An 18,983-nucleotide genomic window follows, 5' to 3' on the forward strand; every position below is an offset into this window, starting at 1 on the left:
AAGAACTTAAACTCCAAACGATCCCACGCCTCAGCAGGAAAGTACTTGTGGTTGAACTCAACCTCAAAGTCAGCATAACGCTCAATGGTGCCATTGGTACGCTTGTCCAGTGCCAACCACCAGTTGTGAGCATCACCTTCCAAGAAGTGAACAGCTATGTCCTTCTTGTACTCATCAGGACAGCGAGTGGAGCGGAAGTTACGTACCAATCTGCTCCTCCACTCGTCTGCCTCAATAGGATCAACACTGCCAGCAAAGTGTTTGGTCCCCAGCTTGGAGACACGTTCCAAAATCCTCAGGTAATCAACCTCGTCCGCCACTCTGTCCGGTGGATCGATCTCCACCACTTCAGCCACTGATCTCAAACGTCCACTAGTAGCCTGTGGAGCCGCACGAACCGGAGGAGTAACCTGACCCACAGAGGAATTCACCAAAGGTGCGAACGCCTGGGTCAGAGTCACAATTTGTGCACCCATGAGCTTCATAGCCTCCAGCACATCCTTCATGGACGGCTCTGCCACTTCCACATCCGGACCGGTCTCATCATCAACCGCAGCACCAGTGGGGTTAAGACCAACCTGTTCTTCAGTATGGGAAGTTTCCCCTTGTTCTTCCTGGTCCTGGTCATGCTGATCTCCAACGTTCCCCACCTGAACCTCAGTTGGAAGGATTGGTTCCTGCGGCAATCCGGCTCCAATGTTAACCGTACCCAACTGGGTTGGCAACACATCAGTAGGAAACACCTGAGTCTGATTGACTCCAACAGCCTCAACATTTCCGGATGCTCCAGCAGCCTCCTTTCCTTTCTTTGACTTCCTCTTGGTACCCTTAGGATTCAAAACACACACAAAGGTTAGTTCATAACAGAAAACCAAAACCTCAATCAATCCTAAGTTTAACCAATCAAGCTGTCAATACTAGTAAACAAACAACCTTCCCGCGAGTCTCAACAGTCGGATGTGTGGTGATCCCAATAACCCAAACTAATCAAAGAATCAAGCATGCTCTGATACCAACTTGTAAGACCCGATCCTGGATTCCTCAACCCAACCAGACCGCGGCTTACTTAACAATTCCATTCAGTTTGATTCTTTTATTTCCGAGTTCAAGTGCTATATTTTTCTAAGTATTTTTCAGTGTTCTGAGGTTCATCCATTCTAACTTAGACAATCAGATTCATATAAGGGCAAATCGATATTTTATAGATAATAAAATAGATCCATACATCATTCATTCGTTCATCATACTTAAGTTGCACACTAGGCTATCATAAATTTACAACAAGCACAATAGGTTACAAATACTTCACATCTATCAACAAAGACCCAATCACCACATATCTTCCCACGGCTAGAGTCCTCACAGTCCCTTTCCTTTACCACGGTCCAAGTATGTACCTGGAACCACAATTACAACACACAAGCATATGATCAGATAACTTAACACAAAGATCTATCATTGCATGGTTGGTTCTACATCTAAGCATACAAACGGCTCATCAGGCCCAAGTCTGACCAATTTCGAAAATGCTCCAAAAACTAATTAAAATTCATGACAATCCATGATAAATCCGAACTAAGAGAATGGTCAAGTCAGATTTCACAGAACCGGTCTCGATCCTATAGATCTCGACCACGAACAGCCACACCGGCCAAACTGACCATCTCTAAATCAATTCGATAAAACTCAATAAAAACCATGATAATTCAAGATAAATCCAACCTAAGAGATTGGTCAAGTCAGAATTTATCAATTCGGTCGCGATCATATAGATCTCGACCATGATAAGTCCGGCCAAGGCCATGGACATCATTCTTGAACCGACCAAGGCCATGGACATCATTCCTGAACCGGCCAAGGCCTTGGTTCAGTGCCATCAAGTCTGATCCATCAGACCACACTATAATTATCCAGAATATTAGATGGAATAATCAGAAAGTGGAAATGGGTGTAACCAACAAAACAGATCGGACCATAGGCACGGACGGATCAACCGCCGGCTATGTCCGATGGTTTGCGAACCACACCACTGACCTTAGGCGTACGCTCTCCTGGGTCCAAGTCCTTCTCCTTCTCCTTCTCCTTCTCTCTCAGTCGAGTATCCATCACGCCTTGCTTCCCACGGTCAAACTCTCACCGGAAATGATAAAGAACCACCACACACGGTTGTAACTGCCAAACCGACGGTCTCTCTCTCTCTTTATCTTTCTCTCAGAATTTTGTCTGAGTTTCCCCAAGGAAAATGATGAAGAATTCGACTTTCAGAGATAGGTGTGGGAACCGAAATTCACACCGTCGAGTTTAGTTAATCGGAGGAAAGCCAAGTTAACCTAGCATTCCCTGAAGGTCCCGGTTATCTGCTGGGCCACGCATAACACAATCAATATAAAAGATTCGAAAATAATAAATCGTAAAAGAGCGAAAAGAGAACAAAGAGGTCTTATTTCAGAATTCGCGTTTGAGCGTGAACAACAGGTGAGATCCTAGGCCACGAGAGCTGTCGGTATGTTCGCTAGTCTAGCCACCTAAGTTCTAACCTAGTCGAGTCGCAGCTCGATAGTAAAAACGGAAAAATGCCTAAATTGCTCTAAGTATTAAGTTTGCTCTTAGAATGCTCTCCCTCATGCTCTTCGTCCTAGGTCCTCCTTATATACTCCTCCTTAGGTCGGTTTACCTCTTCTCGGGCCGGATTTGTCGTGAAGCGGGCTTTTCCATATTTCCTTCTTCTTTGTGATTATCTTCGGAAATTTGACATTTATCTCTTTCCGCGGACGCGATAAACCGTCATACCAGTTTTTGGGTTCAAGTCTTTTAGGACCAAAGATGGGCCGTTGTCCGCAATTCGGACCCTCTTTGGGCCGTATCGAGACTTTAGCGTTTTTATGATTTTACTCGTGAAGTAGCCGTTGGTATAGGCATGGTTCTTCCAACGGAACCCTGTTTCTTCGCATAGCCGAGGCAGTTGGTGTTAAGTTAACCTTCCCAACTTCCCGAATACTTTCGACGATGTTTTTTAGACGAAACATTGGTGTCGTATCCACAGACCCGAAGACTGAGTTATGGAAACTTCGGACGAAGATGCATGGTTATGGGATGGGACCGGGTTCGGAATGGTACACAGAGAATTGGCCGTGGCCGCCGGGCGAGCCGATCCGTGGCACGATCGAGCGAGCCGACCGGCAACACGGCTGTGCTCGCCGGGCGAGCTGGCCCGTGTCACGGCCGAGCTCGCCGACGAGTCGACCGGCAACGCGGCCATGCTCGCCGGGCGAGCTGGCCCGTGTCATGGCCAAGCTCGCCGGCGACTCGACTGGCAACGCGGCCGTGCTCGCCGGGCGAGCTGGCCCGTGTCACGGCCGAGCTCGCCGGGTGATCCGTTTCAGCTGTTCGTTTTCTCGGCTTTTGAAGTTTTAACCTAGATTCGGTTTTTCCAAGGACTTTTGGACATCGATTCCGTCGTGACCGATTTTGACCCCAACAACAGGTATTTATAGGAGGAAGTCGGACTTAACTGTCCGTAACTGCCCAAGGCCGAATCGGTTCCAAGGGAAGAAGCAACCGTCCGCAACTGTTCCCTTTCTTCCTTCCGCATGGTAACCGTCCGTAACTGCCCCCTTGTCGGTTCCTTTCATCAAAAACCGACTGCTGGAACCTTTCCAAAGTTCCTGGTCCGATCGTTGTCCAAGAAGGACCCATCGTCCCACACGGACCGGCGGTACGGTCCAGTAACCGTCTGGTAACTGCTCCGACCCATCCACACTGGTCCGGACCAAAACACTCCGCCATGCTGAGATTAGATGACCCACAGCTTCCCCAGCTCAGTGATCTAGTCCTTCAGCTCCAGTGAGCTGATTAAGTTCAGGTGAGCTAGTCCTTCAGCTCCAGTGAGCTGATTAAGTTCAGGTGAGCTAGCTCCAAGCTGCACCCAGCTGATTGAGCTTGACCCGGACCTTGTCCAACTCCCGGATCACTCGTCCAGCTCTTATTTCCTTGTCTCCATCGTATCCTGGTTAAGTCTTACCTGCCTGACGTCCTTAACCATCATTTCGGACCATGGTATGCTTGTCTCAAGGTCATATGACCTGACCAGTGTGGGAACCGAAATTCACACCGTCAATTATAACAAATAATAATGGAGGAAAACCGAGTGAACCCGTTTTTCCTTGAAGGTCCGAATTCTCTACGTAATCACTTTAGAACGATAAAAAGATAGATAATCGCTCAGAGGCGTTTAATTGAATAGTATGAATACAAGATTTCTCCGAGAGGAGTAGAGATATGCTAACTATCAGAACAACAGGACAAGAGGCGGCCAAGACGTCCTAAACCTTGTCGTACTAGTCTAACCACCTAAGCCCTAAGTTCTCTAAGCTAGCAGGAGTTCCCTAAGTCTAAATTCTCGGATCCCTTTTTCTTCTCCTCCTGCTCTCCTTATATAGTCGCTCTAGGTCGGTGGCCCATCCTTCGCCTTCGGGCCCAAGTCTATCTCTTTCGGAAATATTCCATTTTTCGTCGATCTTGATAGTTATCCTCGAATCTTTGCATTTATGTTTGGAAACTTATGATTTATCGTATTTCTGCGAGTTAGGACAAACCGTCATAACTTTTATGGGCTCGAATCCCTTCCGAGAGCGTAGATGGGCCACTAGACCAGCTTGGATCCTTGCGGACCGTTCTTAGGCCTTTTTGCGGTTATACGATTTCTCGGTTTTGGTCATAAAACTTCGAGAATAACTTTAATCAAAACGAAACGAGAAGTATATGGTCTCGAAGGTCGGATATCACAGCTATACGGAAGATACAGGAGTCGAAGTAAGTCGGACAGGCCGGGATCAGGTCGAGCTCGCCGGGCGAGCCGACTCGGGTGATGGCCGAACTCGCCGGCGAGCACAACCACACGACGGTTCAGCTCGCCGGGCTAGCCGACTCGCGTGACGGCCGAACTCGCCGGCGAGCACAACCACGCGACGGTTCAGCTCTCCGGCGAGTGGCTTTTGTGCGGGATTCGCTCGTTCGTTCACTTCCGATCTTTCTTTCAGTGAATATTTTGCGAGAAATCCGTGAATAAGAAATAATCATAGCCGTTGATTTCGAAATAATTGTTTTTGACCCCAACATCCAGTACATCGCCTCGTACCACAATCTGTCCCGGACTATCCTATCTAGGATCGGGGACATGACAGGTTCTATTCGGGTTTCGTACTATTGGAGTTTAAGGTTTCACCCATTCGAATATTTATAAATTTTGATTTAGGTTCGGTTCGGATCTTTTCGGGTTCGGTCCGGATTCTGATAACCTGTTTAAATTTTAAATTATTTTTAAAAAATTAAAATTCATATGTAATTTAAATATGTCAGAATTTAAAATAATAATATATTCCATATAAATTTGAATAATGTATGTCAAGATACTTAAACTCAACATATAAATTGGTTTGTCTTGAATATTTGGATAGAGGGTCAATAGATATTTCAAGTAATTTTGATTTTCTGAATATTGTTTAGATATTTTAGATATTTAATTTTGACTATTTGTATATATATTTAATATTTTGGAATTATTTTATATATTAAATATTAAATTAATTGATATATTTAAGTACATAAATTTATTTTGGATACCCAAAATACTACGGTTGGGTTGAGTTCGGTTCTGGTTCTTTAGTTACCAAAGTTTTGAACCCATTTGAATATTTAACTAATTTTAGTTCGGGTTCAGTACTACATTTAACGGATCGAATTCGGTTCGGTTCTTCGGATTCGGATTTTTTGCCCAGCCTTGAAACCTATCTGACACACCGTTCAAAAAAGGGAGCATTGAAACGGCAAGCTGTGCGTCTTTAAATAACAAGAATGAGGGATAGTGTGAGATTAGCAAAGATCGCACATATCGGTTATGAGAAATGGAGGAGAAGTTGGAACTTTGATATAAATAAGACACGCGTCACTGAGCAAATCACTTACCTAGACAGGGTCAACTCGTAAACAAAAAGATGAGTGACCTAGACTAGGGACTTCATTGCACCTTAAAGAAGGGAGCTTAGCCTAAGGTCTTCTCAGGTAGAGAGCCTGCGTCATTATCTGTGGAATAGAAGGTTTTCGTTCGCACAGCCCCTACAAGTAACTTAGTCTTCACAAATTTTCAAGTTAACCGATATTGTCTCTCTTGGTTAGGGAGAAGAAACCCCATTTACTAATTGATCGCCTGGCTTAATGTTACTCTATTAAACCACAATTTAATGAGCTTTCCATAACTATAAAAACAGATTATTTTCTGGGACTCTAATAGATGTTAATTAGTACAAAAGCTTGTTTCACGTCATCATAATTAGCCAATCTTTGGCTGCAGTTCCTTAATCTCTCCCATGTCTAAATTTGGACCAACTTAAACAAGGCACTAAGATCAATCTTGTCTTCGATTTGGTGAAATCTATAATGTGCAAGAACAGGTGGAGCAAGAGGGATCTGTGTACCAGTTGAAAGATGCACAACGATTGGAAAAATAGTTTCATAGAGATGTTAAAAGTGTAGATGGACACACAAATAGCTAAACCACAACACAAGGAAAGATACATGTTCAAACCTAAAACAGAGAATTCTACCTTAAAGAACCATTACATCTTCAAGTGTTGTGGTTGTCACCCCAAGGGAAAACGAAGGTTTTGGTGTCGTGCCACCATTTCTCAGAAATAATCAGAACTAGCTCTGTGAGTTTTATGGACCTTGTTTGCGGATGCCATAACTGCTACGGAAATTTCAGCTTTTTCCATGGGTATATGCAAATCATACATTTTTTGTTAGAATTGTGAGAATATGAGATGTAGTAGAATGTTAGTTTCTACAGAATGAGAGAGAGAGAGAATGAGAGAGTTCAAAATGTAAGAGCTAGAGAAAGAGAGAATAATTTCCTTAAATCTGAAACATATCATTACAATAGGTTATCAAGAGAAAGAAGCAGAATAAAACAAGTTTACTCTAGTAGCCCAACACCTTTGGCTTAATAGGGAAGCTAAAATAAAATATCTGTCTGTTTTTACTTAAGCTTTGCGGGTACTGTTCATTTTGGCATGCCTTGCTTGATTTCCTTTAACCTTGGGCAGACCTAGCTAGATAAAACTTCTTCTTTTTATTTTTTCATGTCAATACTCCCTCTCGAGCTTTACCATAAGGTATGGCTAAGCTTGGAACACATGAAGACATCCCTCGTTAAAACCTTTTGTGTTAAAAAAATCCAATGGAACAAAAAGCACACAAAAGAAAAAGAGTAAATACTTCATGGCTTAAGGGGATCATGATCTAGTCAGGTCTATGAGTCCCAATCTCGGATGAATGAACTAACAGACCTTAGTACTTGCTCCTTTGGTGAAGATATCAGCTAGATGGTCTTCACTTCTAGTGTATCAAGGTAGAATGATCTGCTCCACAGCTTGTCTCACCTTGTGACAGTCCACTTCAATGTGTTTTGTCCTTTCATGAAACACTGAATTTGAAGCTATATGAATGGCTGCCAGGTTATCACAGTGCATTCTGATTCAAATGAGCTCACTAGTCAGCTTCCTCATTGCTTTATACTCTGCCTCAGCACTTGAACATGATATCACCTTTTGCTTCTTGCTTTTCCACGTAACTAGATTGCCTCCAATGAAGGTGTAATAACATGTAGTAGACCTCATATCCACTCTATCACCAGCCCAATCTGCATCACAATATCCCACAATCTATGTGCTCTTGTTGCAACCCATCAAACACCTTGACATGGAGCCTCCCTTAGGTATCGTATGATCCTTTCCACCATATTCCAATGATGGACCTTTGGTGCTTGCATATGCTGGCTGACTTGGTTCACAACAAAACAGATGTTTGGTCTTGTAATGGTAAGATAGATCAGCTTTCCAACCATCCTCCTAAAGAGCTTGAAGTCTCCAAATAGTGTGTCTTCAAACTCTCCCTCACGCAAGACTTTGTACCCTTCTTCAAGTGGTATTTTGGCTACTCTTCTTCCAAGTTCTCCAGCCTCATTTAACATATCAAGTGTGTACTTTATTTGAGATACGAAAAGGCCCTCTTTAGAGCGGCATATTTATATCCCTAAAAATTACTTTAGCTCATCCAAATCTTTAATATCAAAAGTAGACTTAAGAAAAGCTTTGGTTGTGATGATATCTTCCTTGTCACTTCATGTGATTATGATATCATCTACATAGATCAGAAGCACCACAATTCCTTGTTTGCTTGTGAGGGTGAAAAGAGTATGATCAGCTTCTGATTTCACAAACCCTCTTCCATTGAGAGTTGTGCATAATTTGTGATACCAAGCTCTTGGTGACTGCTTTAATCCATATATTGATTTCTTCAATCTAAGGACATTCCCTGGTTTAACCAGATCTTCCATACCAGGAGGTGGCCTCATGTCAACCTCATCCTCTAATTCTCCTTAGATAAAAGCATTCTTAACATCCATCTGCCATAAATACCACTCCAAGTTGACTTCCAAGGAAAGAAGAATCCTTATAGTGTGGAGTTTAGCTACTGGTGCAAAGGTACCCATATAGTCTTCTCCATAGACTTAGTATATCCTCTTGCAACCAGCCTTGTCTTCTTCCTTTCTAGTTTCCCATTAGCTAGGTACTTGATGGTGAAGAGAAGGCGACTTGTTATTACTTTCTTTCCTTTGGGAAGCTCAGTTTCATACCAAGTATCATTTTTGATCATGGCATTGATTTCATCTCCAACTGAATCTCTCCACTCATCAAGTTCCATTGCCTCTTCATAAGTTTTTGGAATGTACTCTTGATCCAGATTGCTGATAAAGACTATCTGCTCTTGAGGGTAACTCGCCAAAGAACAGGTTGCTTGGATAGGATGAGCCACTGCATTGCTGTTGAAGTATACTTTTGTGTCGACCCACTTGGATGGTTTCTTCTCTCTAGTTCTTCTTCTTAAAGGTTGAATCTATTGCACTTCTACCACCGCCTCTTCCTGCCCTTGTTCTCCACTACACTGATCTTTACTAGACTGATCAGATTCAGCTCCATCTTGATCTTGTGTTGCGGCTGAATCATCTTGTTGTTGTTCTTGTTGTTGTGATTCAGGTTCATTGCCTCCTTCTGGATCAGGATGGACTGTTTCTACCCTTGGTGCATCTTCATCAACATCTAGAGGTGTTGTAGAAGTTCTTGGTACTCCACTGGTCTGAGGCTGGCTAATGCCTAAGTTTTCCAAAATAATTCTCAAGTTGTTTGCCCTATCTGAAGGTCTTTGTGATAGATCTTGAAGGCTTTCCCAACTCTTCTTATCATAGTACCCTTTTGATTCCACAAACTTCACATCCCTTGAGACAATAATCCTTCTGACTCTGGATCATAGCACTTATACCCCTTCTGAGTTGGAGAGTAACCAATGAACATAGTCTTTTAGCTTTTAGCATCAAGCTTGTTCCTCTGCTCCCCGGGTATCATCACAAAACAGAGGCACCCAAACACATGCATGTGGTCCAAAGATGACTTGGTCTTGTTTAGGACCTCAAATGGAGACTGGTCGTTGAAGACTTTAGTTGAGTCCTATTGATCAGATAAGTAGCAGAAATCACAGCATCACTCCATAATCTTTTTGGAACATTGATGTTCATTGATCTTGTTACCTCCATCAAGTGTATGTTCTTCCTCTCAGCAACTCCATTCTGTTGAGGAGTGTAAGGACAACTTGTCTGGTGAGTAATCACATGTTGAGCAAGATATTGCTTGAATGCCTGACTTGTATATTCTCCACCATTATTTGACCTTAGAATTTTCAGCTTGGCATTGAAATGGTTACATATATGGGTATGAAAATTCTGGAAAGCTTCCAACACCATGTCCATAAACTGAATCAGTGTCACCCAAGTGTATTTGGACTTCTCATCAATGAAGGTGACAAGGTATTTGTGGTTCTCTCTGAACACACACGGAGCAGTCCATACATCAGAGTGAACAAGGTCAAAACATCTTTCATATATGGTGCTAGACTATGGGAAGACTGCTCTACAATGTGTCCCCAATATGCAAGCTTCACAATTATCGTTCTTGTAGACCGCACCTGGAAGCATCAGGTTTAGGGCTCTGGTATAAGAATGTCCCAGCCTAGCATGCCATAATGTGCTATCAACCACGCTGGAGGTACTGGCCAAACAACAAGAAGTAGATGGTCTAGACACCCCTGTCTTCTGAAGATGATAAAGTTCGTTGTGAACGTGCCCTTTTCCAATCACATGGCCTGTATTTAAGTCTTGAAATTCAACCTCATCTGGTCTGAAGACATCCTGACAACTAAGATCAACCGTAGCCTTCCTCACTGATAGCAGATTTGATGTAAACTGAGGCATATACAAGGCAGTTGGTTCCCTATCAAACAACCTAAGGTTTCCTATCCCTTGTATCTTAACCTTATCACCACTTTCTATAAGAACATTCCCTGAGGCAGGCTGGACATCACTAATCAAGTTCCTATCACTAATTATATGATGGCTTGCTCCTGAATCTATAATGATAGGTTTAGAGTCAAGAGAGTGTGTACCTGCCTTCTTGGATGAGATAAAGGCTTTGATAAAGGCATGTAGGTCACTCATGGTCGCTGGACCATCAGTGTTGGCTGCACTATCAGTACTTCTCCATGTTCCTCCTTCATTTGAAACACCAATGACAGATGAATACATGGTTTTTCCTTGAATCGATGGATGCTCAAATTCCTTGATTACATTCCTAACAAGATTCAAATCACTTCTTCTTCGCATATTGCGCTTCTTATGTTGTTGGCCTTCTTGTACTCTGGAACCAACACCATATTTGAGTTCTCCCTCATGGAGAGATATGGACCAGTGGACAATAGACTGTTCCTAGTAATTTTGAGATAGACTGGACTTGATGAAGCTTTCTGGATATGGCTGAAGCTTTCTTGATTCCAGATAATAAGGTATACTCATCTATTTTTAGTGTTGGTGAGGTTCTTCTCTCTTGGAAGACCTTTGGACTAGTGGATAAAAGGATGTATTCAACAGATTTTGAAGAAAATCTGAGAAAGAGATAGACTTGCAGAAGCGTTTGTGAGGTTCAGGAGCATAAGGCTCTGATACCATGTTAGAATTGTGAAAATATGAGATGTAGTAGAATATTAGTTTCTGGAGAATGAAGAACATGAAGAAAATAAGAGAGTTCAAAATGTAAGAGAGAATAATTTCATTAGATCTGAAACATATCATTACAATAGGTTATCAAGAGAAGAAGCATAATAGAACAAGTTTACTCTAGTAGCCAAACACCCTTGGCTTACTAAGGAAGCTAATTATATGTATGTTTTTACTGTACCTCTGCGGGTACTGTTCATTCTGGCAGGTCTTACTTGATTTGCTTTAACCTTGGGCAGACCTTGGTAGATAAAAACTTCTTGGTTTTATTTCTTCATGTCAATATTTTTTATAGCGAAGACTTGAAACCTATCTTCACCATTTGATTTCCTCATTTGACATATCTTTCAAATACTATCACCATGAACTTTGTATCTTATAAGCTGTCTACATATGTAAAGATCAAAATAAATCTCCCCAAAATATTGATAATATGTTACACTGTTGTTTTCTTTCCATGATATCCTCTTGGAAAAGTTGCACCTCAAATGGTTAGACACAAACTAGTTAGGAAAGTTATGGAACCTTCTTGTCAACTAAGTTAGCGCCAAACCATGCTAGAACAACTGACTGTTATTATATGTGACCATGGACCTGTTGGAAATCTTTTTGAGGTGATACTCCAGTTTCTAATAATTAAAGAATTTTTCGTTGATGGCAAAAAATAAAGAATCTTTCGGAAACAAAACAAGAAACTGAAACGCATCTCTTTTATCATTTTATAACCCCTCTATATTCTCAGATGCAGGCTATAGTAATTAAACAGTGTATATAGCAGAATTGTAAATAAAAGATGGTATCCATCTTTACAAGAGGCCGAGAGCCGAGAGATATGGCCGAGAGTCAATCGTCAGGGCCGAGAGAGATTGTTATCCACATCCTCCTTCTCCAAGGAGAGAATTGTTCCATCAAAATCCCTCTTTACAAGAGGTGATCCTCTTCCGGTGTTAACCGGAAAAAGTTACCAATTTCCTAACCGTTTGTTATCTTATGTGATGGTCCACTTGGGGCCGGTAGATACAACGACCCTCTCTCCGATGAGAGTCGAGGTTTTGGAAGGTGTTGCGACGTCATATGCTATTGTGACTAATCGTGTGTTACTTGAAGATTTAGAAGTACGGTTTGAGTCTTCCTTAGATTTGATCGTAGGTGGCAACTTCTATATCTTTCATAATGTTTTATCAAACTTTTTTAAGTTTGTGTATCTATCCTTGTATTCCTTTGAACTAAATGTCGGGGTTTTATTTGATCAGTTCGCACATCGTGGTTTGTACGATGCTGTTTTTATTCTTGTAACGGTTTGAATCTCTTAATGAAAACATTGGTGCACAAAAAAAAAAAAATAAAAAAAAAAAATAAAATAAAAGATGGTATAAAGTATAAGCTCAGTCTCACTTTGATCATAGATTAGACATTTCCAAAGTGTTAAATTTGCAATCTGTATTCCATTTTCTATATATTTACTTGTCAATAATAGTAAAGATCTTACATCAAAGAATCAGAAGAATAAAAATAATGATCACAGTTAAAAACCCTTTCTTTAAACAAGAATCATCAAGCAATAAAATTAGAAAACATTGATAAAGGAACTAGACAAAGTCCTCTCTTCTTCAGTTCTGCGGATAAGAATTCTTCATTTATTACTTCATTTATGTTCGATCTTGTGTCTCTTGCAACACAATGTTTCTTGTATATTACCTCTGATGTAACATTTACATTATTTTCACCACCATCCAACACATGAAAACCCTGATTAAACACCAAAAATGTTAGAAACTTAACAAAACGAAAAGACCAACTCCACAAATTAAGATATACTCAGATATATATCCAACCTTAGTTTTATTCGAAGGAGAAGAGGCTGTGTCTTCTTCTTCGTCTTCATCTCCTTTTTCTTGTTGTTTTTCTTTTTTGTGTTGATGGATGATACGTCTCTTTTTAGGGTTTGTATTAGTACTATTAGCCTTTCGACGAGCAACGTTATATATCTTTGTGTTGTGGACAGGAGATGCAGCGTCTGAGATCATCGATGAATCATTATCGTAGTAATGACTCATTTCTTCGACCATTTCGTCTTCGTGATCAATGTCTTCAAAGTAGATTAGCCAACTACTCTCCTCCTTTTGATCTTCTTCTTCGTGTATCGTTCTGACTTGGTGATTAGAGAATACCTTTTGTCTCACGCAGTTGTTTACGGAGTTCTCCATTGAAGTGTTGGGGGGTATGCAAAAGAAAGATGTGTATGTACAAGCTGAGACTTTTGTTGCCAAATGATTTTGTTATGAGACAGGGTCTCATTTATAAAGGAAAGGATAAAGAGAGAAGGAGATCATGGAAGGTGTAGGTGTGGCACATTTTGGTCCGTTTGTAATTTTTGTTTTTTTAATTCTTTTATTTATTTTTTAAATTGTATTAGTGCTTTTTTTAATATCAACTAGTGTTGGATCCTTGATATGTACTTTTTTCAATTCAAAGACAAAATGGGTGGCAAGATTCACACCACCATCTAAATGAGGCAAAGATATGTGCTTCCGTTTATATATGAACATATCTTTTTATAAAGTTTAAAAGCATTGTTTTGTCAAGTATTTTTGTACGAACTGAAAATGTAGATACGAAAATTAAGAAACAAAATTTACACAAATTAATTTTCATCTGCATTTCACTTTGCATTTACATGTTCGTAAATTATATGCGGAAAGGCTAACAAATAAATTTAGACTCAAACCAAAAAAAGTCACATATCAGATATTTAAAATATATAGATCGAGTAGTTTGGTTTCTTGATGTGCAAGAATAACAAATGAGGGAAAGTGGTGGACCTTCTTGTGGGTTAGTGGATAATGTGATTGTGCACGTTTCACAAGTCTCGTTGGTCTCTAAAGTGAGGTTGCTCAATCTTAGAGAAACAAACATATAATATGAATAATTTCATTTATAAAATAAATGTATATATATATAAAAAAAATGATCGCTGACTACATGAAGTATTGGTCATCACATGGCTAACCATGGAAATTAAACTAATGTATACCTTTCGTATATGTTATGCATGACAACATCCCTCAATTTAATGATGTTATGTAGTTAACATCACGAATTTAATTTCATTCATCCAAAAATTGATGTAGAAATCACATATCGTTTAAATATCTCGTTTCATCAATTAAAATATGACTTATCCAACCGTAATTTAACTAAAATTAGATTTTAACCCACGTTTTAAAAGCGTAAGAATATTTTCAACAAAATCTAATTTACAAAATCAATATGTTTTAACATTTTTTGTTAGTAGTGTTTTAACATTTTATTTTAGTGTATTTGAAAACTATATAATTATATTATTTGTATTTATATTAAATATGAAAGTTATAGAAGATATTATGTAATTTTGCTTTTTATTAACATATCGTTGATTAAGATTTGAATATAATCAAAATTAAGTGTAAGAATTTGGAATGTCATTAATTTTTTTATTTAACAACATAAAATGGAAAATCCCCTATATAAAAAAAATACAGATTGGGTTAACCTATAGTTAGTAAATAATATACTTATAGGCCATATTAAGACAACAAAAAATTGACAAACCCGATTTTTAAATTAATATTTGAAGACGACATTTTTTTTCTTTAAATCTGAAGCTGAATAGATAGCTCGAAGAATGTTGGTTTGAGAACAACCCCTAGTTTATATAAGATTGCTTGTTAGATTTAAGTTCTCGTATAAGAGCATTAACTATTTTGTACATCAAATATATATTTTTCCTTAGTTTTCAGGGTTTTTTGGGCATTGACTACTTGGTGCCAAAGTTTTATTAGTATTGAATATAACTTACCATTTTTTGCTCAAGGTGAACTGACGATTAAGCATATATTTTTGATGTATATAATATTTTGTGGATCTAGCTTTGTGTATTTATGTATTTCCTTGTTGACTAAAGACATAATATATAATTACCTAAATTCCCCTAAGTATATGAGTGTGTTACACAGTCCATAAATTTGATACGATGATATTATTTATTGATTACAGATTGGTTAAATTAAAATTTAAATAAATCTTAACCAACATCAAAATAGTATAAACCGGATATTCATTATTTTTCCATTGATATTAGTCTGAAATATATTCCATCATTCTATATATTCGGATACAACCACTGCTTGAATATTATACGCAGATCACACCCTACTCCTCGGCTTTATATGAATTTAGACTGATTGTAGACAATGTATAATGTTACTATACAAAAAAAACATTAGACTGCTAATTCATTCTATGATATTTAGAACGCATGATATGACCAAATTTCCAAACGAAACCATATTCGAATGATTTGTAGAATGCATGATACGCTCATATTCGAATGACATAATCATAAAAACTTCTTTCAATGTGTTCCATATACGGTATATATATATTAGTCCGAGTATTAAGTTAATGAAATCGTCAAGTATTAAGTCTAACATATACTTTTATGTTTGGGTTAATATAAGTTTTCTTAACAATTGGATTTTAGACTTACTAATTTTTTAATTGATAATTTTTATGCTGTCACGTAAGCCTAATTGACACCCTAATTAAGTGACACCTAATCAAAAGTATTTTTTAATTAATACAAACTTAAGGTTACAACTTTTTAAATGATTCTCTAGTAATACATAGGAGAACATATAATATGAATAATTGTATTTATAAAAGAAATGTATATATACTATACTGGTAAGCCGTGACATAATTAATCCAGAAGATTCAGTTAGGCGTGTTATTCAATCTAAAATCAATTATCAATGCAATCCATCAAATTTATAATTTTAAGATAGTTTAATGTTAGAAAATTCTAAAATCTGTGTAATATGCCTTACATTTTGATTTCAGATATTTGTTCATGAGATTCCACAACAAATGATTTGAAATCAATTTAACATAGAAATAAGTTTTTTAAAAGTTGAATAATACTAGATTAAAAAAATTGGATTTAAATAATTCATTGAATAACACCAAATTTTATATAAGATTTATAAATAACATATCCAATAACGCTCTATTATATTAAAATAGAATCACTATTTTAATCTAATGTTGACAAATATATGACATATTTGATTATTTATATTAATCAATCAAATATATATTTATAGAAAACTTAAATAATCAATAAAAATATTAATAATAAATTAATTTTAACTATAAATTTAAATTTTCTTAGCTATAACAAAATATTTTGAGAAAATCTTACAAAATCCTACTAAAGTTTTTAGATATTTATATAAACATTTTAATTTTTAATTAGTAATAAAATATTACTACGGTCAATGTTATTTAAAATTTAATTTTATTATAAACAAAAGTAAAATATATGATATTTTGTAAATGTTCTAATTATAGGGAAATTACCAAAAATACTACATTCATAATATCACTTTTCACGTTTACAATAACTACTTTTACCCTCATTTTTAAAGAGGAAAAATACATTTATAACTCTAAGGTTTACTAATCTACACTTAAGGTTTAGAGTCGAGGGATAGGGTAAGATTTTTGGAATGTGAAATTTAGGATTCTAATAAATATACAAATAAATACTTAAAAATAGAAAATAAAATTTAAAAATAGTTTCAAAAATAATTTTTGATTTTCAAAAAGAAATTTTGAAAAAAAACAAATTAGAAAAAAATCGAATTTTTTTTATTATAAAATGTTAGAATTTGAAAAAGTATTATGGAAAACATAAAAAAAATTATTTTTTATTTAAATAATTATTATATATATATATATATATATATATATATATATATAAAGAACAAGGGTATAAGATTTTTTTTCCTCTTAATGAAGAATGTATTTTTGAAAATGTCTCTTTAGTGGTGGTAAACATGAATAATGGTAACAACAAAGTGCTAAACATGGAAATTCTCCATAATTATATTCAATATTATATTCCCCATAATTATATTCTATATTATATTAAAATATAAATGATATATGAATTAAATTTGACAGAACAATATGAAACTGGTAAATTCTATTTTCTTTAAAAAAATTATTTCATTTGAATTAACTATCATCAGTTCATCACCGTTAAAACGAGTTAAACTATATAATATTTTTATACACAAATTAAAATTATTAACATATGTTAAAATTTATATGTATAACTATATATTATATTTTTATTTATTTTGATACTCATAGCAATATATTATCTTAAAATGATTATATTCAAAATATAATAGTATATAACTAACCTTTAGTTCTCATGTTGGGAAGTCAGTTTCTTATGTGTCACGCACACATTAATTCTTCAAACGTTAATTACAGTGATACTCTTAATGAATCAAATATATCTAATTGTCATTATTAAAAAATATTTTCTCTTTTTTTTAAGTTTCCTTTTAATTTATATTTTCCAAATGACTTATATAATAAAGAACATTTATAAAACTTTAAAACCAAAATATATTTTATATAATGTGATTCATCAAAGGAAAGTTCACAAAATAATCATGATTTTAATGTGAATAATAATTTTCCCTTTTGAATATATATTTTAAAAGTAATAAGTATTTTATTTAAATCAATCAATTACTCAAAGTATTACAAAAAGAATTTAAATAACACAAATTGAGATATCTTTACTAAATAATATATTTTTTTAATTTTTCTGTTATTTAAGTTTCATTTTGTATTTTTCCAAATAACATATATAATAAAGAAATCATTTATAAAATTTAAAACGAAAGTATATTTATATATAATGTGATTTCATAAAAATAAAAATTTACAAAAATAATCTAGATGTTAAAGTAAATAAATAATCTTCCCTTTACAGATTTAGGGAAACACAACATTCATAGTATCAATTTTCATATTTACACTAACCACTTTTACCCTCACTTTTAATAAAAGGCAAAAGACATGTTTAGAGTTGAGTGGTGGGGTAGGGTTTTTGGAATGTGAAATTTAGGATTCTAGTAAATATATAAATAAATAATTTAAAAATATTTTACAAAAAATTAAATAGTTTCAGAAATAATTTTTTATTATCAAAAAGAAATTTAAAAAAAACTATTTCGGAAAAAAAATTCAAAAAAAATTCAAAAAAAATTATAAAAAAATTTGAATTTGTTAAAAGTATAATTTGAAAACATTTTTTTTAAACATAATTATTTATTATATATATAAAGAACAAGAGTATAAAATTCTTTTGCCACCTAATGAAAAATGTATTTTTGAAAATATTTCTTTAGCTGTGGTAAACATGTATAATGGTACCAAGAAAGCGGTAAACATAGAAATTCTCCAAACATTTACCGGTTATATTTTTATGTAACTTCGTACCGATCATTACTTTATTTTTTCTTATTTTATTTTTAAAAACCAGCATATACAATATTATTTCAAAAATAAAAATATACTTACACATCAAAGATGAAAAACCAAACTAATACAATGAATAAAATTAATTTGTTTTGGTTGAATTAGATTAAAAATAGTTGAAATTTAATTTGAAAGAATATATAACACAATACACCCAAAAATCAATAAGAGGACCAATCCAAATTCTTATATCCAAAAACAAAATTGTATCTAAGATAATAATAAATTATTATTTATAGTAATATTTTATACATATAAATTTAGAGCGAATCAACATATTAATAAATATGAAATTCTCAAACAGTGTTATCGAGATATTAATCAACTATTACAGTTAAGTTTTTTTAATAATTTATTTATACTCATGAGGTTTCAAAAGACTATCGTCGTTGTATTCATTCATTTATGTAACTTTGAATCGATCAACGCTTTAGTTTATTTT

General features: G+C 35.9%; 2 protein-coding genes and 1 non-coding gene across 3 annotated transcripts; 1 reads left to right on the top strand and 2 right to left on the bottom strand.

Annotated features, from left to right (window-relative positions):
- Window positions 1-5,956: 5,956 nt before the first annotated feature.
- LOC125588053 lies at window positions 5,957-6,118 on the top strand. The gene has a single exon (XR_007324449.1). It is a non-coding gene; the product is annotated as a U1 spliceosomal RNA (small nuclear RNA).
- Window positions 6,119-7,532: 1,414 nt separating this feature from the next.
- On the bottom strand, window positions 7,533-8,026 carry LOC106383665 (uncharacterized mitochondrial protein AtMg00810-like). Its single transcript, XM_013823739.1, has 2 exons — window positions 7,750-8,026; window positions 7,533-7,696 (listed from the first exon to the last, which is right to left on the bottom strand). Exons 1-2 carry the CDS (start codon window positions 8,024-8,026, stop codon window positions 7,533-7,535), a joined length of 441 nt encoding a protein of 146 aa, XP_013679193.1.
- Window positions 8,027-12,526: 4,500 nt separating this feature from the next.
- Window positions 12,527-13,973, bottom strand: BNAANNG18100D (vascular-related unknown protein 2). Its single transcript, XM_013826909.3, has 2 exons — window positions 12,994-13,973; window positions 12,527-12,907 (listed from the first exon to the last, which is right to left on the bottom strand). Exons 1-2 carry the CDS (start codon window positions 13,363-13,365, stop codon window positions 12,713-12,715), a joined length of 567 nt encoding a protein of 188 aa, XP_013682363.1. The 5' UTR covers window positions 13,366-13,973; the 3' UTR covers window positions 12,527-12,712.
- Between the last annotated feature and the right edge of the window lie 5,010 nt (window positions 13,974-18,983).

Source organism: Brassica napus, chromosome C5 (assembly GCF_020379485.1).
Source record: "Brassica napus cultivar Da-Ae chromosome C5, Da-Ae, whole genome shotgun sequence".
In the NCBI taxonomy this organism is placed as follows: domain Eukaryota; kingdom Viridiplantae; phylum Streptophyta; class Magnoliopsida; order Brassicales; family Brassicaceae; genus Brassica; species Brassica napus.